This window comes from Nannobrachium achirus (genome assembly GCF_963921795.1).
Source record: "Nannobrachium achirus genome assembly, chromosome: 17".
In the NCBI taxonomy this organism is placed as follows: Eukaryota; Metazoa; Chordata; class Actinopteri; order Myctophiformes; family Myctophidae; genus Nannobrachium; species Nannobrachium achirus.
Window position 1 is genome coordinate 32,771,920 of NC_137824.1, and position 25,595 is coordinate 32,797,514.

Consider the following 25,595-nt stretch of genomic DNA (forward strand, 5'->3'; position numbering starts at 1 on the left):
CAAGTCACAATGCGTCGCATTGAAATTGAATAAATTAGAAGGCGCGGCTTGTGATTGGCTGGAGAGGAGGTCGGGAGCGCTCCGCTGTGTTGACTTGGACCGCGCGGGTGAATGTTAACCTGGTGAGTAGTACGTCGCTATTAGCTAACCTGCCGACGCTGGTGACCCGAAACAAGCGCTCCTTCCCCCACGCGAGTTCCACTTGGGAACTGCGCAAGAACACTTTCCGACAGACGATCGATTTTCGGCACAACCCTGAACCTGAATGAATCTGTTGTTCGTTTCGTTTGTGTTGTGTTCAAGCGAGTTGAAAATATCGTCTTTTGGGTCGAGCGAAAGGCTCCCCGTGCAAAGAAATATAAAACAATATAAATATATACGCTAATTTAGACCTTAACCTCGCATCATCACCAGGCTTTGAAGGAACTACTATCATCTATGTGCACGGTGCGCTAAACGTAGCAACGCATGCCGACCGTGCTAAGCTAAGCTACTTATTAACCGCTTATAACGTAAACTACTAAGGTAAGTGTCAACCGAGGCCACAAAAGCAATATTACGAGTCTTTCTGGTGCTCTGACGAGTTTCTATAATTCTATTTATAATTCTATTATTCTAAACAGCAGGAAAATAGCCTCCCATCTTGCACTGCAGCAGGCTGTGATAGCAATAGCATGGTAGCACAATAAGCATACGTACGTAGTTTCATTCTTTCGGGCCTATCATCATTTGTATTCCACTAACACAAACATTTATTTTCATACTAATTTATTCTCTTTTGAGTAATGTTGAGTTTAGTTTGCAAAACCTCAGACCTAGGTTGCATATAAACACTGGGTAACTGCCATTAGCCTGTTGTTTACTGTAGGTCTCCTTTACCATGTAGGCCTCTTTCTACCATTGTTTTAATGGTATCTATTTACATTTACAATACATACATATACATAGTTTTACATCCTATGAAACACCAAAATCCCTTTGATCAGCGATGTATTTTTCACCAAACACGCTGTTCATCTTTTTGGCAAGGCCTTTCCGACCTGAATGGACATGTTGCTTTCTTCACGTCTTTAATCAAGGCGTCTGTCTTACCTACCTACAACCTTCCCCCACTCCCACACATACATGTAGCAACAGACAGATGATTATCCATGTTTTAACCACAAATGTGACTTCTCATTTCAAATATTGTTCCTTGTTAAAGGAGATGATCCCATTTAAGACACACCAGCTTCCTTGGCATATCAGTGTCTTATAACTACTCTATTATGTATCTATTCTTCGCCCTCTGTCTGAGGTCAGCTCTGAATCTTAATTGCACACGCCTCTCTCTGTTACCTCCTCCTTTCGACCCTTCTTGTCAGTGCTTAGATTAAGCATATCTATTTTGAATTGTGGTTATTTTTCTCCCCCATTTGTTGTAAATTTGGCCTGTGGATCACAGTGCTGTTGCTTCTGTGATCTTGGTGGAGAGGTGGAGGCTATCTCAAGATTCCTTCCCTGGTTGTGTTTCAGCTGAGATCAGGCATTCCCTGAAGAACAAGAGGAGATACTCTGTTTTCCCACTTTTCGAACATAACCTGACTGTAGAGAAAAACATCTTCCCAGACCCAGACTCAATCCTTAAGTAAAAAAAACAAACAATTTATTCTGGAACTTGAGTCATCAGTGTTTTTGAGTCCAGAGAGCGAGTGTATCCTCAGTCATGTCCCAGAGGAACCCAGGAGACGGCCAGAAGGGCTTTGCCGTCGGGCGGGGCCTGCTGGCCGCTGCTGAGACCTTGAACTTCAGCTCAGCTCCCCCAAACCGAGCAATGAGAGGGGGTGAAAACCAAGACCGTGGCTCCCAGCTGCCCCGGCGTAGCAGCGGTGGCAGCCATATTGGCAACACCATGAAGCTGTTTGCCAGCTTGGGTCTTTCTCCTGCTGACCTGAATGCACTGGCTCAGATCCCAGAGGAGGATATCAGCGTGGAGACACTGCCCGACATCTTGATGCAGCTGAAGAGCCGGAAGGGGGGCGGGGGGATGGCAGGCGGCCCCTCCATGGGCATGGCTCCGCAACGTGCTCAACAACCCTCGTCTGCGTCCGATTTTGGTTACGGTTCGATGTCGAGTGTCTCGTCATCCGCTGCCCACAACTACGACTTGGACTACAACGCCAGGGAGAGGGAGAGGCCTGCGTACTCTGAGCTTTCCCGCGATTCTTATGGCGGCATGGGGATGACGACGTCCTCCGAGTCCGTCTTTATGCAGCAGAGGATTGGCTTGCCGTCCCAAGGAAAAGTGCAGGACTTCTTGGGAGTCCCGCCCCACATGTTCCCTCATGTCTGCTCTCTTTGTGACTTTGATGTGCATTCCACCATGGTGAGTACAACTCCAACTTCATCCCCTTTTCCTCTTTCTGTGGGATTTAACTCATAAAATGTTGGTTCATTGGCTACAGTCCTTACACTGGATCTCATTCATGTTCCATCTCCACAACAGACATGCTTGCTGTTATATTTTCTATTCAATGGATCCATGTATAATTGACTTATTTAGTATTTTTCTATTCTGTAAGTCTTACATTTCTTAAAGACTTACAGAACAAATACTATTCATAATGGAGTCTTTGTAGTTTCTGAAGGATCGTCCAGTCAAATGTCCTGAATTTCGTGCACATATAGAGACAATATTTGAAATTAAGTAAATGATCATATTTAGTTGATATCCAAAGGTTCAGTCCTTTTACAAGTTAAGCTGTTCAGTAAGCTTATTTTTCTGTCCTCCAGGAGTGGAATCAACACACTAGTGGTTTACGCCATGCTGAGAACCGCAGACAACTGCTTCAAATGTAAGTCATTCACCTCCACACTGACATCATGGAGCATGTCTCCAAAAACACACAGTTGCGTTCTGCATATTGTCATCAAACATATAATTTTCCGAATGACTGTCTGAGTGAGTGAGTGAGTGAGTGAGTGTCTGTCACAGCGTTTCTCCTCAGTGGCTGGAGCAATTGATCTGAAATCGCATCACCATTAGCATATGAACACACCTGACATAACTGTGAAGCCTGTTTGTCACTTTCACAAATCATATGCTGTATATTAGGTTATCTGGCCCTGTTACAGATCTTGTCCAAAAATCATGCAGATCCGTACACAGTATCTCTATAGCCATTAAACGAAACAGGTATTTCTTACATTGATGCTCCTACATATTATCATGCAAGCACCAGTTAAAGTTACTTTCCATCACTCGTATACTGTGTGCACAGTGCACATCATTTCAGAGCTCATATCTTTGAACGGGTAAGGGCTAGTCAACCATAGTTTTGCTCTCATTCATTACTTTGTCTTGAGTCATTAGCAACATTTACATGCAAAGTAGAGTAGAGCCAATTTTTTACGATTCTAATTTCTACACCAGTGGTAACCATTCTTTTCAAGCCCATGAGCACTTTTTATTCCAATGTGTAAGCTGAGATCAGCCACTACAATGTTTAAAAAAAACGCCATGAGTAAGATATCATATTTCCTTTTGCAATTTCTGACAGCCTCAATCTATTTGTATGCATCCACAAAAAAGGCTGGTAGTCCAAATACGAATAAACAAAGAGGCAAACTATTCAAAAAAATGTTTGCTTGCACCACCACCACCACTTTCTTCTTGCAGCAACAATGCATGGACAGAGTAGGAATTGAAAAAATAAAAAAAAATAAATATCATGTCCAACTGACATCTATACTATAATTTTGCGAATGTCTGAGTGAGTGAGTGTCTGTCTGTCTGTCTGAGTGAGTGTCTGTCTGTCTGTCTGAAACAGCGTTTCTCCTCAGTGGCTGGAGCAATTGATCTGAAATCGCATCACCATTAGCAGATGAACACACCTAACATAACTGTGAAGCCCGTTTGTCACTTTCACAAATCATATGCTGTATATTTGCATTTTTATGGTGTATCTATATCTATTTAGCCTACAGTACCTTTTGTGACCACACATGTTAAGGGAGGGGCGCTGTTGTTCAGGCCATGCACAATCACACACAAACACACACACACACACGGGGGGGGGGGGGGGGGGGGGAGTGAGTGTGTGTGTGTGTGTGTGCGGGCGGGCGGGCCCTGTTACAGATGTTGTCCAAAAATCATGCAGATCGGTACACAGCATCTCTGTAGCCGTTAAATGGAACGGGTATTTCTTACATTGATGCTCCTACATATTATCATGCAAGCACCAGTTAAAGTTACTTTCCATCCCTCATATACTGTGTGCACAGTGCACATCCCATAACCCACCCACTGCACATCATTTCAGAGCTCATATCTTTGAACGGGTAAGGGCTAGTGATCTAAACAGAACAGACGTTATTTGCAACGACGACTACCATACGACGTCGAATAGCAACATGACAAACTTATTTGCACACTAAACAATATGCAGAGTAAAACAGCAAGGGTATCCCCGATGCACAGCCATCTATACTATAATTTTGCGAATGTCTGAGTGAGTGAGTGAGTGTCTGTCTGTCTGTCTGTCTGTCTGTCTGTCTGTCTGTCTGTCTGTCTGAGTGAGTGAGTGAGTGAGTGAGTGAGTGAGTGAGTGAGTGAGTGAGTGAGTGAGTGAGTGAGTGAGTGAGTGAGTGAGTGAGTGAGTGAGTGAGTGTCTGTCTGTCTGTCTGTCTGTCTGTCTGTCTGTCTGTCTGTCTGTCTGAAACAGCGTTTCTCCTCAGTGGCTGGAGCAATTGATCTGAAATCGCATCACCATTAGCAGATGAACACACCTGACTTAACTGTGAAGCCCGTTTGTCACTTTCACAAATCATATGCTGTATATTAGCATTTTTATGGTGTATCTATATCTATTTAGCCTACAGTACCTTTTGTGACCACACATGTTAAGGGAGGGGCGCTGTTGTTCAGGCCATGCACAATCACACACAAACCCACACACACACACACACACACACACACACACACACGGGGGGGGGGGGGGGGGGGGGGGAGTGTGTGTGTGTGTGCAGGCGGGCGGGCGGGGGGGGGGTTCTGGCCCTGTTACAGATGTTGTCCAAAAATCATGCAGATCGGTACACAGTATCTCTGTAGCCGTTAAATGGAACGGGTATTTCTTACATTGATGCTCCTACATTATCATGCAAGCACCAGTTAAAGTTACTTTCCATCCCTCATATACTGTATGCACAGTGCATATCCCATAACCCACACACTGCACATCATTTTGGAGCTCATATCTTTGAACGGGTAAGGGCTAGTTGAAACAAACAACTTCAACAAAGGCATTTGAGAAAGGTACTCCATATGACAACAAGACGAGCACTGGAAGTATGCTTTTACATCCTACTGTATGTGGTCAAGTATTATACCCATAAAACTGTTGAAAATTAGGGCCATAAGACTGCTCAAAATAGTTTATTGGCCACACAAGTTACTCATTCACAAACATTTTAATATGTTTTTACTACTTTTACTTTACTTTTTATGCAAATGGTTCATAATGCATTTGGTTCCATTTGTACACTCTCGGGTCCCTGGTCACCACTTTGAGAACCAAGTCAAAGTCATACTGTGATAATTTTTATTAAGAATGTGCTGCAACAGAATATTAAAATGCATTCATTGTAAATTACATGAATTTGTGCTGCTCTCTTTAGGTATCCTGACTGGGACCCAGGCATGGACCAAGGCATGGCACCAGCCAGAAGGTGAACATAATAATGGCGATTGTATTTTTATTTTTGGCAAACCCGAACATTTTTTAACTTTCATTTTCTGGAGGGAAAAAGCCATTTGGCATGTGCCATTTTAAAACTGTGGAAAATAGTGGAATTTTTTGGATCTAACTATTTGTGAAATTACCAAAAAAGAAGTTTCACATTAATGAACCTTAATAAGCTCAAACTAAGGACTACTAATTGGGGTGACGATGATTGTGATTGTTATTATGTTATTTAGAGATGCATAATATAATTTAGTGGATTGGGGGATTCCATCTGCATTATAATCAAGAAAGCTAATAATTCGGGAGGTGTGTGTACACAGTACACACTAATAAAGTACACATTAAATATCACATACACTCTACAGGAAATGTACAACCTGCAACAGGAAGCCATAGTTCCTACTAGTACAGCGGCTAACAGCAGTATTTTGAATAGTTATAAAGGAAAAGACATGTTTTCGGACGGACATCTTGGTTTTCGGGGGCCGCCATCTTTGATTTTCAAGTGTCTCGGTTTCTTAAATCGAAGAGTGGCCTCCAAAGATGATGTGTACCAATTTTCACGCTTGTATCACTAAGTGAACGATTGCTCCTATTATCCGCTGTACTATACGTTGTCTTTCTTTACATATTAAATACATCTGCTGTATCGCTCACTCACTGATGGTTGATGTCTTCTTTCTCAGTGGGAATCTTCGTATGGCTAACAACCCAAACCTCTCCCCTGGACTCCTCGGACAAGCTCCCATGGGGGGAGGCCAGCAATCAGGATCCATGGGCTCTGGCTGGGGTAAGAGAGACATGGGGTGGGGCCAAGAATGTATCGCAAAGGTCATGGATTCTTTAAGTGCACATAATCACCAATGTATGTTGAATGTTGATTAAAAAAAATGTCAAATCCAAGTGTAATCACAGCTAATATCTGCCCTGTAAGATTTCAGTTGAATATGTCCCAGCATTTACGAAACAAGGAATCAGAATCAGTTTTATTTTTTACAGGTGTAAATCAGTGTGTAACATTTGTTTTTGTACAAGCTTCATCATTTCTATGGCTTGTGCTCAGGGAAAAAAGGGGAAGGAGGGGGCAGAGAGAGGTAGAGGCAAAAAAAAAACTTGTCAAAGAATAAAATATATTAACACATACACATAGCATTAATAGCGAAAGAGTGGCAACATATATCAGTAGGTCCACAAACAGCATGTATGTACATGAGGTTACAACAAACAGCCTAATTCCCTAATGGGAAGAAACAAGTTAATGAGAATGTCTTGTGATAGGTGGAAATGCTGGAAACAACAGACCTCTCCCTGGCCAAGTCAAGGTAATTCTTAAATGATCCAGTAGTTCTTCATACTTTTACTCTATACTGTTTTTCTCCCTACTGAACTGTCATCTCTACTGTAGTTCTATACTGACTTCTCTACTTTACTTAAATGTACTCTGTACTCCACTTTACTGTACTCTCTCACGCATGTCTGGGTTAACACAGATTATGTGGTTAATATATAACAAACTGTATCTATCTGTTCCTCAGAGAAGCAGGGTTGTCGTTGCAAAATATGACAGGAAACCGCTGAGCAACAAGAGCTTGTTCGACTTGGCAGAACCCTTTGGAATGCTCCGAGAAAATCTGGTTCTTAACCACAAGGTACAACACAGTGAAACCATAGCAACTAGAAGTTAAACGTTCATGTGACAATTTTGGAAGTTGTTGAAAATGTATATACCGGTATATTTATCTATGTCTATGAAATATTACGCTGCCAGCAGGTCGGTATAATTTGTTCCATTGATCCACGGTTGGTGATGCAATACAATGCAGTAGTGCGAAGAGTTGTATTTTCCTTCTACTATAATACTACTACCAGTGCTTTAAAAAATAAATCATAACCGTACAGACATGTCATCAATCCAGTAAACAGTGCCTTCCTTGCCTATTAAAAATGCATTTCTGCTGTGAGATATTCTGAACATGAACAAACATAGTATTCTTATTATACAAATAAAGAAGAATTGGAGAACATGAAATGGTCAGCAGCACTATCTGTCGATGTGGGGGAAACAGACGCACTTTGTCCATGATATCTGATTAGTCCCACAGACTATATATTTTACTGTTGTTCAGAAGCTTTGTATTATGTCACCCTTACGTATATCAAGTTCTCATTCTTTCCATCCATTTAAAGAATTTGAGAACTCTAGTTGCTGGACATGCAAAGTATTGAATGACCCAAATGAATGAATAGAACCCTGTAAACTATATGATTTTACCTGGCGGCCTGTGCATACCATGCTAGGAGGAGGTACAAAATGGTATTTTTACTCTGCAGTGCTCCAGAAATTATAGTTGTTACTTTTACTTGACAAGCTTAAGCCTTATCACTCACAGGACTAAATGGTAGAGGGAGAGCGAAGCAGAGCTAATAGTTATTTTTCTTTTTAATCAGCGGGACACAGAATATCTTCCCAGTTGGAAGGAGATAACTCTGAGTGAATGATTGACATAAGTTTCCCAATGCTTTCCCCACTGATGTTAAGAATTCTTGTGAGTTTGTTCAGGTGATGCAATACTTTAATGCTTTCAATAAAGGATTTGTTGGTGAGAATGGTCTACTTTAAACAAGCCCATTGCCCCTTTTACTGCTAGAGCTAATGATGTTTCTCGTATTTCCCCTAGGCTTTTCTGGAGATGGACACCCACCAGCAGGCACAAGATATGGTCGAGTACTACACACAACACCCAGCTTCGGTGTATGGCATGCCAGTTCATTTATACCTGTCCAAGGAACTGTTGGTGATTGAGGTAATGATGTTGATTAGCATTATGTTAAACATGTTAACCCTGGCATCCCTGTTTTGGGAGAATGATGTAGCGAACTACAAGCTCACAACGCATCAGCTATTTGTTCTAACCCATGAATTTCTGTTTAATAATATTAAGTGTAACATTGTATACAGACTAGTTTCACTAGTAAGCAGTGGCAATATTATAGTAGGGCCTTCATTCATGCAACGCTGCACATTTAGAGAGAGATGTAATATTAAAGCATTGTGCCTCTAGGTGCTTTTTGTAAATGTATTTCAAACTGAACAATCTAACAAAGCTTCTTTTCTCCCAACAGAAAGATGAGCGGTCCGCCGGGTCTGGTGAGCGGAACTCCATCAGAGATATTAAAGGTGTTGGCAGTGGCAGTCAGGTGGTGTTTTTCTCCAACCTGCCCAAAGGCGAGGAGAATAAGATGGAGTTGTTGACCCTCGCGGCAGGTTTCGGAACCGTGGAGAAACATCTGTTTCTAATATCTGAGGTAAAAGTTTCTCTTTTGAACATAGTATTTTTGTAGCTGCTGCTGAAAACTATAATGTCACTCACTGCTTGTGGTTGAGTTGATAGAGCAGCCTCCTGGAAAACTGTTGCCAGTGATGTATGCTATCTGCTGCTCAAATGGACACATTGCGCCAAAGCTTTAATTATTTAATTAAGAAGGCAGAAAAGGCTGGAATTGTTGAAATGATGGATGTCCTAAAGATTGCTTTACATTGTGGTGCGTACATGTGTGTTCCTGCAGGCATTTGTTCAGTTGAGTTCTCCTGACGATGCAGAGATGATGGTGAAATACTACACCCTCAACCCTCTCACCATTAAAGGACGACCAATCAGACTCAATATCTGTACCAAGTACAAAACTCTAAAGTAAGACCACCATTACATTTATACTACCTAGTAATAACCTAGCCCAGGGGTGTCAAACTGCCAACCCCACTAAAGGGTACAATCTCTAGCCCATAGGATTATTTGGGGGGGAAATAAGAAGGTAAAAAAATAAAGAAAACGCAACATTTTGAAAGTATATACACCTCTAAAGTTTTGAAATTTAACTTTGGTTGATTATTTGTCCCCTTCAATTTTTTAATAACTTTTATAGCACCTTTCATGACAATTTGTATCATTTTAAAATGATACCCAACCACTGAATACATTATAATCAGCTCACACCATTTTGTTGCTGTTCTTTCTCTGAAGTACGGACAAAAAAGTCAGAGACGACCGAGGGAGGAAGAACTCTTTTACCTCCTCCTACAACTCCCCTGGGAACAGGTCCTCCTCCAAGTCCTCCTCCAAATCTAGCTCCAAGAGACCGGAGCAAAAGAAGAGAGAGGGGAGCAAGTCCTCTGTAGAGAGGGATGGGAAAAAGAGAGAGGAGAGCAAGTCCTCTGTAGATAGGGAGGCTAAGAGGAGAGAGGAGACCAAGTCATCTGCCGATAAGGAGGAGAAGAGGAGAGAGGAGACCAAGTCATCTGCCGATAAGGAGGAGAAGAAGAAAGAGGAGACCAAGTCATCTGCCGATAAGGAGGGGGAGAAGAAGAAAGAGGAGGCCAAGTCTGGAGATGAGGAGGTGAAACAGTGTGTACAGTATATATATAGTGGGGGTCTTCAACGTTTTCAGGCCAAGGACCCCTTAGTTGAGAGAGAGATGAAGCAGGGACCCCCCACAACCTTTTCATAGGTTCCGTATAGTTTCATTGTTTGACAGCTCGATCATCAGTGTATTTTGGATTCATGTCAATTTGTGTTTTAAGATATTTAACCACTTGCGCTGTCATTACCTAATAAACTTGACCTGTACTTAGTCTGCTCTTTTTCCCCTCTACACCAAACCTCTTTGCCAAAAATAGCCAATCTACAAGCTTTTTGGCTACAGTTCTCAGAATATGAACACTAGGGTTCAAGTTGTTAATATAAAAAGGATTGGAACCCCCTGTAGTAACTCTGAGGACCCCCTAGGGGTCCCGGACCCCCTGTTGAAGACCCCTGATATACAGCATACTGTGTTTGTGTATAATTGGATTGTTAATTGACTGTATAGTTTATCATGTGTCAGGTTTCTGGTGTGGTGGAGGGAGAGGAGGAGCGAGGAGAAGAGGAAAAGCAGGAGTGTGAAGAGGCGAAGAACACAGAACAAGACGTGGAACTCCAAAGCCCTGAAGAAGCCCCACAACATCCTGATGGTGAACCTGTCGCCACGGCAACAAACGGTGAGGGTGATGGAGCTGAGGCACAGGAGAAGGAGGCAGAGCCGGAGGCTGCTCCGTCAGAAAAGGACGAGAACGTAGACAGCGGAGACAAGACAGCTGCCAACCCAGAAGATTCTGAGTTGAACGAGGGAGAGATGCCTGAAGACATGGTACTGCCTGATTGTATTTGAGTATTGGCTAACGTGGATCCGTCTTTCTTTCTGTTAATTTATGTTCTTTTGTCTTTAATACTCTTCGTTGCTGTCGGGTGGAAACCTTGTATGTCCAAAACCGTTCCTTGTATGCCCAACACCTCACACCGCAAGGCGGTGTGTGCTTGTGGATCTGCTATTTTGATGAAGTTGGGGCTTTCATTTACAAAAGAACATACTATTGTGAAACTTGGAGATTCAAGCTTTCTGCCAGACAGTGACCCCTGTTATTGGAGTTTTTTAAATATTTAAGACGATCACATCAGAGTACTGAAAACGAGTACAAGATATAAAACGGGAAAAGACAATAATAATATATTCCAGATGAATTATATAAAATATAACTGGCACCTTTGCCTTCGCTCTCACCCAGCACAGATTGTGCCCCCTTCCCTTCTGTCTCTTTAAACTGAATGATACAATGAGCATAAAGTGATAGTGAAATACAAAAATACCATCAACCAGGTGAATAACATAAGTTTCAAGAAAATAAAAGCATGAATGGAAAAAATAAACTGTTCTTAACTCTTTCTGTGCGAAAACCGAATAATATCGGTTCTTTTTCCATTCCAATACTAATTTTTAATCTATTTCGCTTACCCTGAGCTGCTAGTAGCGACGTGGGTGGTCCTGGCTCCTCCACCGCTTCCCAACGAGCCATTCTACTTGTCCCGATGATTTATTCCATTGAAAATGGTTAAGAAAAAAGTTTAGAGCCCCCCCAAAAAAACGCTGTTTCAGCAAGACGTATTAAGGATTACAAGAACCGACATTTTTCGGTTAATTTAGTAAAATGAATTAAATAATCGGAGGCATCCGGTCTAATTTAGCATCCTAGCACAAGGCCGCGATTCTGTTTACACGGCCCGTAATGGGAAGAAAAGGCCGCGCCACGCCGCCCACTCCAATAGAAAAACACATCTTTACAGCGGATTTTCTCCGGATTGTGTTCCGAGGCCAGCAGACAAGTTATTTTGGCGGCTGAATAACTTTAGATCGCTCTTCTAAAAAACTATATAGTCGATTGCTAACTGATAGCTAACTTCCTCCGGCTCGCTAGCATAGCACTCATTCGAGTGAAAAGCCAAGCCAGTTCAGGCTGGCGACCCGGATGTGATAGTGAATGCCTACGGGAGAATGGCTGGCACTCTAGCGGCACCTAGCGGCGCCCGGCAGTTATTGTGTTAATAGAGCTTTCACAGTTGCAAATAATAATAATAATAATATAATAATATAATAATGGTATATATGGTATATCATTTTTATTTGTTGATATTGTTAATCACCTATGCTGCCTTTGGGGCTTTCATTTCAGTATGCTTTATGTAAATATTCTACATTAAGAGTAAGAATGGAGAGTAAATAAATAAAATAAAGTTGAATGAACAAAGATAACTAAAATGAAAGGAAAGGGAGTATCGTTATACTTTTATGCTCAATTCTAGTTTTGTTTGTGTAACAGGAGGAGGACTTTCCTGACAACATGGATGACTTTGTGACACTGGATGAGTTGATGGACGAGGATGAAGATGCACACAAAAGCCAGTCAGATGATGAGATTGGTAATAATCTACCGGACTCTATTCTTCTCTGATATTTTCTTTTCTACGCCTACTAGATAGAGTAGTTTAGAATCCACTAGATAGTGTAATTTAAAGAATAGAATAGATCTCATAGTATTTGAGAGAAATGTAGCACTGTGAACGTAGAGAATAGAATCCAACCTTTCCTGTAGTCAACTAATGCTATACAAAGTACTTGTAGGTTGTCTGACAGAGTAGAGCTACTCTTACATTGGATTTTTATTAGCACTTCATATAACATGACATCTTTATAACCAACTTTTACATGCTAAGTTGCTAACACAGTGTGTGTATGTGTCTTCCTCTCTGCAGACGACTCAAGAAGAGGGGTATGTACCTGTTTGAACTCTGTCTCTTGAGTCTTTAGGCTGTGGTTACCACGGTTTCTAAATATGTGTTTATTGTTGTGATGTTGTGTTGCCTCCTGTGGTGTCGGTGTGTTCATGTGTTATAATGCCGTTGTCATAGTGTTAGTGTGTTGTCACGAGGCTTTAAAAAGTTAATGCTCTGTCTATATTCTGATGGTGATCATTTTTATGGAGTGTTTGTTCAGTAACCAGGGTCTCCCGGTCTGTTTTAGTTAGCAGAAAATATATTCTCAGGTTGGGATAACGATTTCCGAGAGAGAACCCATTTATTAGCTTTAGTTTTATAGCTGAATTCTTATGGCCGGGAGACCCCTCTTATTGAACAAACACTATAGAAATGCTTGCTATGAGAATATGTAGCCATACACGAAGAAGTATACTTAACACTAGTGGTTCCCAAAACCTTTAGCTCGTTACCCAAAAGAAAAAGTAGACGTTTGCCCGGGACCCAAACTAGTGAAACTAGCAGATCTACAAGCTCACAACGCATCGCTTCGTTCCGCGTAGTAGATCGGCCATTTTCACTAGTTCTTAAACATTTGTACATGTAATTTCATAATGTAATTTCATAATTTATTTTTATGAAATGACTGAAATAATGACTATATATATATATATATATATATATATATATATATTTATTTATTTTTATTTTTTTTTCATTCATGAAAATGTTTGCTTTTTTGGGAATGTTTTTTTGAAAATGTTTTGAAATAATAATACAAATTTTAAATAGTATACAAAAAATTAACGAACCCACAAATGGGTCCCAACCCAATGTTTAGGAACCAGTTGTTTTTAATGGCATTTGTGTGTGTGTCTTGTTGCAGGGGATGCGTGTTGTGAATGTTGGAGGCTTCAGGAAAGGTTACGGTTTCCTGGATGAAATACTGGGGCTGGCCAAACCCTTTGGAAAGGTGGTCAAACATCTGGTTCTAGACCTGCGACCTGAGGTACACACCTAAAATATTATTATAATCAATAATTAATCAATGAGGATCAGATGTTAGATCAGCAACATTTCAACCACTTTACAATCGGTGTCATTTTACTGTTTGACTCCAGGCTTACATTCAGTTTATTACTGAGGCGGAGGCCAAGGCAATGGTGAAATTCTACAACAGCAACGTTAAAGCTACAGTGTGTGGTAAACATGTGAAGATCAGTCATTCTCAGACCTATCCAACCATTGTGGTAAGTGCTTTTGATCCCACCTGACCTAACCATCCTATAGTCTGTCTCTATGCTCTCCTACTCTGTCTCTCTCCCTCAGCTGTCCAACTGTCCAGTGTCCATGGATAAACAGCACTGTGCGGAAGCAGTCACCGCTTTTTTATATCGGGGACTGGGAAGTAGAGAAAGAGGGCCTTTTAAGCACAAAGTGGTGAAAATGGACAAATGTGCATATTTGGAAAAGGTGGTCACAGCTACTGTAATTGCTCAAGCAGCAGAAGTCGTTGGAACAGCTTGCACTATTTCTTGACTTTAAACCTTGCTCTACGACCAGTGCAAAAGTGTCCTTGAGAGTAGAGGACCCCCCCTGTTTCAAATGAGCTACAATAATTCCACTGTCAGAAAAAAACAAGGTAACTTGTTAAATGTCTGGTGACCCATAGCATAGCACTCACACCCAGAAGTGAGCAAACGCTCCAAGAAGCATGTCAAAGGGCTGATCAATGGAAGGTTGCTACTCCTAGGGCGCTTTTCGACCGGCAAAGAACCGGTTCGGGTTCTTTCTCCCGCCTATGGGATGAACCAGAGGTGAGCTTTTCCACCGAGAACCAAGTTGGTTCCAAACCGTAAAAGTTGGTTCAGAACGGTCGGGAACCACAAAATCCTTGGTTCCTCTGGTTCAATCTGGTGGAAACGCAAGCCGGTTTGCTGCCTGTTCGCAAAAACGAACCAAGGTTCCAAGAAAGTTGAACCGCACTGGTTTTTGAATCAAGGTTCTTTTGGTGGAAAAGGCCCCCTAGACCCCCAGCAATTCACCTACCTATAAAATCAACGGCACAGACAACGCTATAGCCATGCGCTACACAATGCCCTCTCCCTTCTAACCTGACGACTTCCTACCGTCTATCAGCTGTCCTTTCTGTGTCTCTCTCAGCCGTCCAACTGACTAATAAAAGCACATCTAATGGGAAATGGGTTATCATTTTTTCTTTAAATTGTTGTCTAGTCGTGTGTTATTGCTGAAACCTGTTTTATACTGAGAAATGTGTTCTGTTGCATTTGGTTCTTCTACAGTGTGGTGCCAGTCGGGTGGTGTACATAGGTCAGATTCCAGACATAAAATACACAGACGAGACCATTCTGAAGATCGCTGAACCTTATGGAAAAGTCAAGAAGTATTTTCTCAACAGAATCAAGAGAGAAGTATGTCTTTGTCATACTGCCACTAGCTCTAGTATTACAATTAGTATTCTGCTACAACTAGAATACTACTATTACTATATACATATTTTATCAAAATAGTTTTTTCAATACTCATTTGCCACACTATTGATTCAAGCTGTACTTTCTCTTGTGAAAAATAGAACCGTTGATAATCTACTTATTATTTGTAATGATTATCATGTGATAATGACATTGGATAGATGTCATTGAAAGGTTGGTTAAGTCTGTCTTTTTTTTTTTTATATATAAATATTTAACCAATGAAAATATTAACAGCAAGTGCAGTGTCTATATAATATCTACAATGGATCCATTGGAAAAACAGGTTATTTTCTCCCATGTTTTTGGTTTTGAACATACAAGGTTTCTGCCCAACAGAAATAATTGATATTTAATGTGATGATACCTGTATTTAACACATGGACATACCTACCCGGATCAGCACCACCACTCTTTCTCACTGCAGATCTTCCTCAGTTGATTTTCAACATGACAAAAACCGATATACCGGTAATCATTGTTAAATGTAGCCCTTTGCTTGATAAAGATGACATGTGCTGAGCCTCCATGGCCAATTTTAATTGTCAAAATTTGAGATGCTATTCTGGACAAAGGTCGATCCAAATTGATCTTCCTCTTTCAATATTTCCCTCGTACAATTTGGCTTGAACTTGTCCACCAACAGATTAACCCTCTGGCCCTCTGACAATTTCAATAAACAAAGGAAGGATAACTTTGCATTATCTTTGAGCGTTGGCAAAGTGTCACCTTTCTATTCATACGGGTAATCTCATTGAGACATGGTTCCTTTTAAGATATTGACATGCATTTATAAATTCCCTTAACATTATTGCGTACTGTATTATGTTTAGTGTTTTGTAGAGATGGAAAGTCCAGCGGTTGCAGAGAGGATGGCAGACAAGTGTAAAAACAATCCACCCAAACTCCATGGAAAACGACTGACGGTCTACGTCAGCAGGAAGTACAGACAACTGAAACATGGGTGAGTTACTATGACCTGTGGGTGAGTGGGCTGGGAATTAAATTCTGTTGAATTGGACAACCGTGACGGTGCATTGTTTTTCTTGAAGCCACAGGCGGCCTACTGAAGACATGAAAATTAAAAAGCGAGACAGCAGTTCCAGGTCCTCCACACACACCGAGGAACCCCCAGCAAAGAAACACAGGGAGGAGAAGACACCAGCTAAAGAGACACCAGCTAAAGAGAAAAAACAGGAAGAGGTGAAAGGAGAGGTAGAGGAGCTGAAATCTGAGGTGGAGATGAAAGGAGAGGAGGAGGATGTGCTGAAAGAAGAGAGCACTGAGGAGGAGAAAAGGAGCGTGGAAGAGGAGAAAGAGATCAAGGCTGATCCTGACTCGATTGTCATCAGCGACTTGGAACAACTAAGCTCTGATGTAAGTTAAAAAAAAACACGACTGTATGCTACTAATGCTACTAATAAGAACCACTCTAGTATTTATCCTAGTAGTAGTAGTACGAATAATAGTTCTAATACTATCAGTGCTCTTACTAGTACTACTATTAGGACTAACACTACTGCTAATACTACCACTTAGGGCGGGGCAATTAACAGAACATCTAAAACCGATATTAAGAACCAATAACCGACTTAAAAAGAAAAACAATTTCATCAAAGTAACTAAGAGAAACATCAAACCTAGCATCTGTCTAAACAACATGCTATCTAAATAACGTTCTTTACATTTGTGGTCAAGCAAATACTATTTAGAATTAGTAGGTACTTTATATATTAAGTACAGACCCTCATGAAAATAAGTTTACTGTCAAGATTCCAGGATGACCTCCCACTTGGGTAATGACGCCCCCTGGCGATCATTCAGAGAAACTACTTCAGCTCCCGTACTAACGTAGGTAGGAAGGGCCTGTCACTCAAACCGGAGTGACCCGCCTCCAGGCTATATAAGCCCCCGGAGGCGGAAGTAACATCCTCTTTTCACTCTCTGCGATATCACATTCAGATAAGTTGAAACTCAGCCTTTGTATTATTATTCTTCGCGCATTAGCCTAAAGCGGTGGCATTGGAGTCGCCCACCGGCGAGTGTTGAATTAACCCGTACTTAAGAATACTTATTCTTGTCCCGTCCTAAAACGACGGTTATTTCCTTCTATAACAAAGGATTATTACTGCTTGTTCAGGCCTCCGCCGAAGCAAGCGTGGCATAGCATTAGCCGTTAGCTTGTTAGCTCGTCTGCTCTTTGTTAACGTTAGCTACACTGCTTACCGCTTGTTCAGGCCCTGCCCGAATCAAGCGTGGCCTAGCTTTAGCCGTTAGCTTGTTAGCTCGTCTGCTTCTTGTTAACTCTAGCTACATTGCTTCGCCATGGATCCTCTGGCCTTCCTGCCGAGGCAATGTCCAGGCTGTCCAGGACTCATCGACGGACAGGATCTTCACCCTCTCTGTGTCGGCTGCATGGGCGTTGCACACGCCTTCTCTGCACTGAGTCCTCAGGGGAGAGCAGGACCCTTCTGTGACTTCTGCGTGGCCTACGACCACGATGTACTGGTACACCGGTTCTACCTAGCCAGGGCAGGCCTCGGGGCCTGCGCTCCACCAGGTGGGTCCACTGCTCTCAACCCCACAGCCCAGTCTTTCCTTCCCCAGGCGGCCCGCACCGTTGGTCAAGGTGCGGCGCTGCCTTCCGGAGATCCGTTTGGCAAACAGCGCGCCATTCCAAGTCAAGATGGCGCCGTGCTACATGAGACACCGCCTGCCGCGCAACCGACCGCAGCTAGCTCCACTGTCACTGGAGCTGGCGGGTCTGGTGAAGTCGCCGCTAAGAAGGCGACCAAGAAGGCTAACATCCCTCCGGTAGCCTTTTCCCCTTCGGGCGCGGTGCCCAAAAAGAAACGCTCGGATGTGACCGTCGGGGACGTTCCCCTCAACGTGAGCATCACCAAAACAGTCCAGACTTTCAGGCGCGAGTCGGACCTGAGCTCCTGTCAGAGCGAGGGTTCTGGTTCTGAATACTCTGGATACACGGCCGAGGAGGAGGAGGACTCCGTCGAGGACGATGGTTCTCGACTCACGGTCACAGTGAAAGGTAAGGCCCCTGCGGCTCCAGCACGTCAACTGGACGCCGCAGGGAGCTCCCAGTCCTCCTCAGGCACCACTGCCCCTCCACCCGCCAGTCAAGCGGGTGAAGCGGGAGCAGAGGACGTCGATTCTGCAGCAGAAATGCTGGATCATCTCACGGTCTACATGAGAGCTCTTGCCAGAGTTGGAGAGGAGTTGCCACCTCCTCTCCCCTCTGAAGAGGCCGAGGATGATGACGAAATGCCCGGGCAGGAGCCTTCGGTTCCCGCCCCGTATGTCCTCTCCAGGCTGCCGCTGGTGAAAGGATTCACCAAGGCCCTCCATTCCTCATGGAAGACACACAAAGACCCCAGGAAGCTGCCTTTTTCTGTGTTGGATGTGGTTGGCGGTGCGGAGGCAGGCATGTCCACCTGCCCTAACCTGGACCACCTGTTGGCACAATCCTTTCTGGGTTCCGTCAGACCCCAGTACAAGGATGTGGGCACGGCTAAAAACGGGCCGTTTGTCGGCCCCGTCGGCACCAACCCGCCGGGGTTCACTGTCCTGGAGGACAAGATGCAGTCGGACAGGGCTCGTAACGCCTACCGGTCCGCTGCTCTGGCTGCTAAGGACCTTAATCTTATCCAGCTCTTGCTAGCTTCCACCAAAGACCTGGTCAAAGGTCTGCCCACGGGGGAGCACACTGCGGAGCTAAACACCCTATTCGACATCATGCTGAAGGTCAATTGGCATGCGGTCAAGTGGATGGGCAGGTCCATGGATTATAACCTCCAAGCTGAGAGAGCCCGCTGGCTCGACTATGTCGACCTCGAGCCTAAGAGGGACGTGGGCGAGAAGCCTCTGGGTCCTCGCGGGGAGATGTATAAATCCCTCATCAACATGGAGAACAGTCCCACCACCCTCATGGGCGGCGGTTTGGAGCTGCTGCAGGGCAGAGTCACGTTCTTTAAGGCTGCTAAGGACATTGTCGAGTCCACCACAGTGCCACAGGAAGAACCGCAGCAAGCTAGGAGGGCGTCCCGCTCCTCCCGCGTCAAGGAAAGGGGCCGCTCTGCTTCTTTTAAGAAGCACTCGTCTTCCTCCAGGGGAGCCTCTGCAGCCAGGGCGCCTGACAGGCCCCGCAGCAAGGTTGTGGTTCCCGAGCGCGCTCAGCCGCGCCGCCCGTCCAAGGATGGCAGGCAGCCGTCTTCCTACCGCGGTGGCCGCGGTAGGGGACAGCGCAAATGACACTCGGAAGAGGGGGATTGTGCTGGGGCGGGGGTCCGAGGTGTCTCTCGGTCCCCCTCCCCCCAAACGAGGGCGTTTTTCTGTACCCCGTGTCGGGGAAATGAAAATGTTGAATTTGATGCCTCCTGTGTCAGCAATAAATATGTTGAAAGAGCAAAGTCTGTCTCTGTCCAACTCTCTCGCACTAGCACAGACGACCCCATCGTGCATGCCTCCTGTAGTAATGATGAAGTCCTGTCAGGACTCGATAATCAATCACAGGTTTTATCAGCAACCAGTAATGTTATTGTCAAACAATTATGTGGTTCCTCAAGCGCGCGAGTGGGATATCCCTCGCGTCGACAATATGACTCCTTTATGCATGCCTCCTGTAAGAATGATGAAGTCCCGTCAGGACTCTTTAATCAGTCACAGGTTTTATCAGCAACCAGTAATGTTAACGTCAAACAATTATGTGGTTCCTCATGCGCGCGAGTGGATTTTCCCTCGCGTGAGCGATGCTATGAATTTAACTTTGAGTCAGAAATTCTGTCGGCCTACTATGAGCCCGGGTCAAGGGACAAGCATAAAGGCCTTAGAGCAGGTATTAAACGTAAAAGTTCCTCTCCTGTCAGGGGAGAATGCTTTAGTTGTGGGCGAGTCTGTTTATCAGTCGAATCGCTTTGCTCTTCCTGTTGCTCTATCGAGCGAAAACCGAACGCTTCCGGTTTCACCGGATACGGATTCGCTAGCTCCCCGCTTCCGGTCCGGCCGCAAAAAAGCTCCGCTAGTCAAGCGGTACAATCAGAAGGTGTTCCCGCCTTGCGGCCTATTGAACCCCTGCGCTCCGCATCCGGGTGTTCCGGATACGGATACGCAGGTTCCCCACTTCCGGTCCGGCCGCCAAAAAGCTCCGCCGTCACGGAAGCACAGTGGTGGGGTTTCTCTCGCTCAAAACACGCTAGCACGCTGCGCGCGCCAGTGGAAGTTATGCAACCCGAGCCATTGGGTATTTCGAACGATAACCAGGGGTTACAGGTTACAGTTCGCAGACATACCCCCGCTTTCGAGCAGGGTTATTCATACCAGGGCGCGTGGTTTAAAAGCAAATCTTTTGAGAGAAGAGATCAGCTCCTTGCTAAGCAAGGGTGCTATAGTGGAGCTGGACAGGACCCAATCCCGCATGGGATTTTGGAGCCGTTATTTCCTGGTGCCCAAAAAGGGGGGGGGGCTACGTCCCATCCTGGACCTAAAGGCACTAAACGTGTACCTGAAGAAATACGTTTTCAGGATGCTAACTGTACCCACCATGTTACGGTCGGTCAGGCAAGGGGATTTCCACTGTTCAGTGGATCTGAAGGATGCTTATCAGCACGTCCAGATTTATCCCCCACACAGGAAATTCCTACGGTTCGCCTTCGAGGGTCGCCTGTACGAGTATACAGTACTCCCTTTCGGTCTGTCACTGAGCCCGAGGGTTTTCGTGAAAGTGACCGAAGCAGCCATCGCCCCGCTGAGACAGCAAGGCGTCAGGTTGGCGACGTACATCGACGATTGGATGATTTCAGCGAGCTCCGCCCACGAAGTGGCGCGTCACACACAAGTGGTTTTGGCTCACCTGAAGGCCTTAGGTTTCATAGTCAACCACGGCAAGAGCATGCTGACTCCAGCAAGTCGTCTTACATTCATTGGGGTCCTTCTGGACTCATCCGACATGTCGGCCCGTCTCTCAGAGGAGAGGGTGGACAGGTTTCGGGAATGTCTCGACTCCTTTCAAGTGGGCCAGGAGGTCACTTACAGGAGTTGCATGGTACTGACGGGAATGATGGCTTCCGCAGTACATCTGTTGCGTTTGGGCAGGTTTCATATGAGACCTTTTCAAAGATGGATGTTATCCCTCGGGATCCCGCCCTCCTTGAAGTACAAGAAGGTTACGGTTTCCCCTTCCTGCGCGATCGCCCTGTCTCCGTGGCTGGTGGAGGGGTTCCTCACCAGCGGAGTCTCGATTGGCGAGGTGGTTTCCCGCAAGTCGATCACGACAGACGCCAGTCTCAGTGGATGGGGAGCCACTTTCGAGGGGCGCACAGCGCAGGGGCTTTGGCCTCTGGAGATGAGGGGTCGTCACATCAACTATTTGGAGTTGATGGCTATACTCCTGGCGCTCAAGCATTTCGAGCCTTGGATTTTGCATTGTCACGTCCTGGTCAGGACAGACAATACGACGGCCATGTTTTATGTCAACAAACAGGGGGGCCTGTCGTCGTTGCCACTGGACCGTCTGGCTCGAGAATTGACGGTTTGGTGCTTGTCGCGCCTCAAGTCGATCAGGGCCTTACACGTCCCAGGTCTCCTCAACAGCGGAGCAGATCTCCTGTCCAGGGGAGGTTCTCGCTACGAGGATTGGTCTCTCCACCCCAGGGTGGCGAGCCAGATTTTTCGCAAGTTCGGTCAGCCAGTGGCGGACCTGTTTGCGTCAGCGGAGAATACGAAGTGTCCGTTGTTCTTCGCGGTGAAGGGCAGTCCTCCCTTGGGGTTGGACGCCTTAGCGCACACGTGGCCGAGAGGTCTACTGTACGCGTTTCCCCCCTTCGACTTAATCCGACCCACTCTGGAGAGAGTCAGGAGGTTCGGTCTGGAGATGCTCCTGGTGGCTCCCTACAAGGGCACGTGGAGGTCGGCGATCGCCCCTCTCCTTTGCGAACCGGGTTGGCAGCTGCCTCAGTGCAGGGATCTGTTGAGTCAGGCCAGGGGGGAGATCTTCCACCAAGACCTGCAGGTCCTAGACCTGTGGGTTTGGCACGTGAGAGGTTAAACCTGCTGGCGGCTGGGTTTTCTTCTGAAGTGGTTGCTACCATTCAGAGTGCTAAGGCGCCTTCTACGAGGGCGTCTTATGATGGAAGGTGGAATGCCTTTGAGGACTGGTGTGAGTCGCGTGTTCCACCGGTGGTGGCCCATGTGGCGTCAGCCCAGGAAATTCTGGAATTTATGCAGGACCGCTTGAGAAGTGGTCTTGCATTTTCTACCCTTAGGGGGTATTTGGCGGCTATTAATGCCTGTCACCTGGGGGTGGCGGGCAAGGCACCTTCTAAAGTCCCGGAGGTCATCAAGTTCATGCAAGGAGTTGAACGTTTGAGGCCGGTGACTAGGTCTTTGTTCCCAGTTTGGGATCTGCAGGTGGTTCTAGGGGGCCTATGTCGGGCTCCCTTTGAGCCGCTTGTAGGGATGCCTTTGAAACTTTTGAGTTTCAAGACGGCTCTTTTGCTGGCTTTGGCCACGGCTAAAAGAGTTGGTGACCTGCAAGCTCTCTCGGTGTCTGCGGAGTGCATGCAGTTTATGAACAATGATCTCAAGGTGTTGCTCAAGCCTCATCTTAAGTTTGTTCCTAAGAACATGGTGGTTCCTAAGGAGCCTGTTGTTCTTCTGGCTTTTCATCCTCCTCCGTTTGTCTCGGTGGAGGATGAACGGCTGAATTGCCTTTGTCCTGTCAGGGCATTGAAGGCCTACTGTGACAGGACTGCTGGTTCTAGAGCTTCTTCTCAGCTCTTCGTGGAAATGGGCAATGTTCTTGTCAGAAAGCCGGTGTCTAGACCCACTCTTTCGAGGTGGATTGTGGATGCTATTAGGCTGGCTTACTCTAGTGCGGGTGTGGAAGTGCCGGCGGCACTTAAAGCCCATAGCACTAGAGGTGTGGCTACTTCGTGGGCACTGGCAAAGGGAGTCTCCGTTCAGGAGATTTGTGTTTCGGCGAATTGGTCTTCGCCTTCTACCTTTGCAGCCTACTATCACCTGGATATCGAATCCTCTTCGCTAGCGCATTCGGTTCTGGGTGCAGTTGCCTCCTCTACGTCATAGAGGAGTCGGATCTTCCCCTCCCACAGGTGGGCATGTAGCCACCTGGGGTATTTTGGGGGGGACCCTGTGTTTTCCTTATATAGTGTGTCTTACTTATAAGGCGGACTTGTCCTTTTCATTTAGTTGAATGAGGCGGACTTCGGTCTGTCAGGGTCTCTCCTTATTTTCTCATGCCTTCACACCCAGGTCCGGTGGGCCTGGGACCTTCTGGGTGATGGGTCACGCCCGTTTGGGCTGTGCTCACCCGTATGAGGGGTGTGTGGGGTATGAGAGTAGGTTGTGGCTTAGAGGGGAGTTTAAGAATCCCAAGTGGGAGGTCATCCTGGAATCTTGACAGTAAACGGTAGGTTCCGTACGGAACCATTGTTTACTTAGAGATGGAAGGATGACCTCCCACGTAATGCCCCTCTGTTTCACTGAATGTGGCAGAGAGTGGTATTAAGAGGATGTTACTTCCGCCTCCGGGGGCTTATATAGCCTGGAGGCGGGTCACTCCGGTTTGAGTGACAGGCCCTTCCTACCTACGTTAGTACGGGAGCTGAAGTAGTTTCTCTGAATGATCGCCAGGGGGCGTCATTACCCAAGTGGGAGGTCATCCTTCCATCTCTAAGTAAACAATGGTTCCGTACGGAACCTACCGTTCCATTGATTTCTGGGGCAGAAAACAGTTGAGGTAGATATCGGTCTTGTATATAAATATATGATGTTTGCATTGACGCAGGAGTGTATGAACACTTTATTAATCGTTAACACTCAGGTGCCCTGGTTGAAGACTGGTTGCACCGGGCAGTTCCCCATTCTCTGCTATAGAAGACTGGACGTACTGGGCAGGGGTAAAATCGTGCTCTTTTTCGAACGACCATCATTTCGACCGGAGGGTTAGCGACTCACTCCACGGAGGTTAGGGTGAGGTTTAGAGTCGGGTGTCGAAAATATTACATGTAGTAACAGCGACACTTTCCCCTGGGCAGGCACCTTCTCCCCTAGCAGAACAGTGGTTGTACTGAACTGATTGGTGGATGTACACCATGTATGTTTGTTCGTTTGCAGGTGGTGAAACAGGAGGAGGAAGAGGTCTGTACCAGTCTGAGTCAACAGAACCACAGTATGGATTCTGCAGAGAACCAGACAGCCACAGCCGAACAGACTGACGCCACACCAGAACTGGATGACGCCACACCAGAACCGGATGACGCCACCACTCTAGAAGAGACTGACCCCACCACACCAGTACAGACGGACGCTACCACACCAGTACAGACGGACGCTACCACACCAGTACAGAATGATGCCACCACACCAGTATATACCAAACCAGCTCCAGCCTCGTTGCCCCTCGACCCCTATGATGAAAACAACCCTGTTGGTGAGACTACACAGGATCACTTCATTCTACTGACACGTTAAACTGTCTGTTTATGTATGGTTGATAAACTCTGTATCTTGTTTTTAGGTTTGGAGTTTGTGAAGATGGGTTATTACTGCAGATTGTGTTTCCTCTTTTACTCCAATGAGGAGACGGCCAAGAAGATTCACTGCAGCAGCCAGACTCATTATGACAAACTGAAGGTAAAGACATCACAGACGAATTTCCCCGAGTTGATGTAGAATTCGTCCAATGGCAAACTTTTGTTCCACCGTAGGTGCCCGCTTTAATGAGTTTCATTGGCTTTGTTTTTCAGAAACATCTGGAGAAGAACAAGAAAGGGAAGAAGGCGGAGTAGTATTCATTAACACAAAATTCTTCGTTTTAATTTTAGTTTAGATTATGTACCAATTTTCACAAAATTCTTCGTTTTAATTTTAGTTTAGATTATGTACCAATTTTAATTTTGTTTTGAAGAACAGACAGTAGACTGCATGTCATCATCTTTGCCTCATTGACTTGCTTTGTTTTTTTAAATAAAGAACGAATGAAATACCCAGAATGAAAGAACTGACATTGGAGTTTTGCTGTAACCACTTGGTCCCATTCAAACAATTTCAGAAATGGATGATAGATGTTTACTTGTCTACAAGCTCCATTTGTAATGTGTGGTTAATTTCATTGCTGTCAGACAAACGATCTCCAACTTTCTTTTTTCTTCATAAATGTATGTACTTCGCCATACAAGCTTGTGGATGCACCATTTTTGAGTTATAAATATTTCACTAAAGAAAAG

At 45.0% G+C, this 25,595-nt stretch overlaps 1 protein-coding gene across 3 annotated transcripts; it reads left to right on the plus strand.

Annotated features, from left to right (window-relative positions):
* Positions 1 to 237: 237 nt before the first annotated feature.
* matr3l1.2 (matrin 3-like 1.2) lies at positions 238 to 25,552 on the plus strand. Of its 3 annotated transcripts, none has more exons than XM_080746384.1 (22): positions 238 to 525; positions 1,516 to 2,365; positions 2,773 to 2,834; positions 5,656 to 5,706; positions 6,410 to 6,513; positions 7,002 to 7,045; positions 7,259 to 7,372; positions 8,402 to 8,527; positions 8,847 to 9,029; positions 9,291 to 9,415; positions 9,746 to 10,118; positions 10,605 to 10,907; positions 12,412 to 12,511; positions 12,845 to 12,861; positions 13,731 to 13,853; positions 13,966 to 14,094; positions 15,148 to 15,276; positions 16,170 to 16,300; positions 16,389 to 16,713; positions 24,484 to 24,799; positions 24,887 to 25,002; positions 25,116 to 25,552. In XM_080746384.1, the coding sequence occupies exons 2-22, from the start codon at positions 1,706 to 1,708 to the stop codon at positions 25,155 to 25,157; spliced, it is 3,573 nt and encodes a 1,190-aa protein (XP_080602510.1). In that variant the 5' UTR covers positions 238 to 525; positions 1,516 to 1,705; the 3' UTR covers positions 25,158 to 25,552. The 3 variants fall into 3 exon arrangements, with proteins under 3 accessions (XP_080602510.1, XP_080602512.1, XP_080602511.1); XM_080746386.1 differs by having other exon boundaries at positions 16,395 to 16,713; XM_080746385.1 differs by lacking the exon at positions 238 to 525 and having other exon boundaries at positions 951 to 2,365.
* Positions 25,553 to 25,595: the final 43 nt, after the last annotated feature.

What these genes read in the sequence shown, in the direction of transcription:
- matr3l1.2 (XM_080746384.1), top strand. Translation starts at nt 1,706, where the DNA reads ATGTCCCAGAGGAACCCAGGAGACGGCCAGAAGGGCTTTGCCGTCGGG. An exon ending in CTCTCCCTGGCCAAGTCAAG is followed by an intron (nt 7,046 to 7,258) that starts GTAATTCTTAAA and finishes TCTGTTCCTCAG; the next exon opens with AGAAGCAGGGTTGTCGTTGC. An exon ending in TACAGACAACTGAAACATGG is followed by an intron (nt 16,301 to 16,388) that starts GTGAGTTACTAT and finishes TTTTTCTTGAAG; the next exon opens with CCACAGGCGGCCTACTGAAG.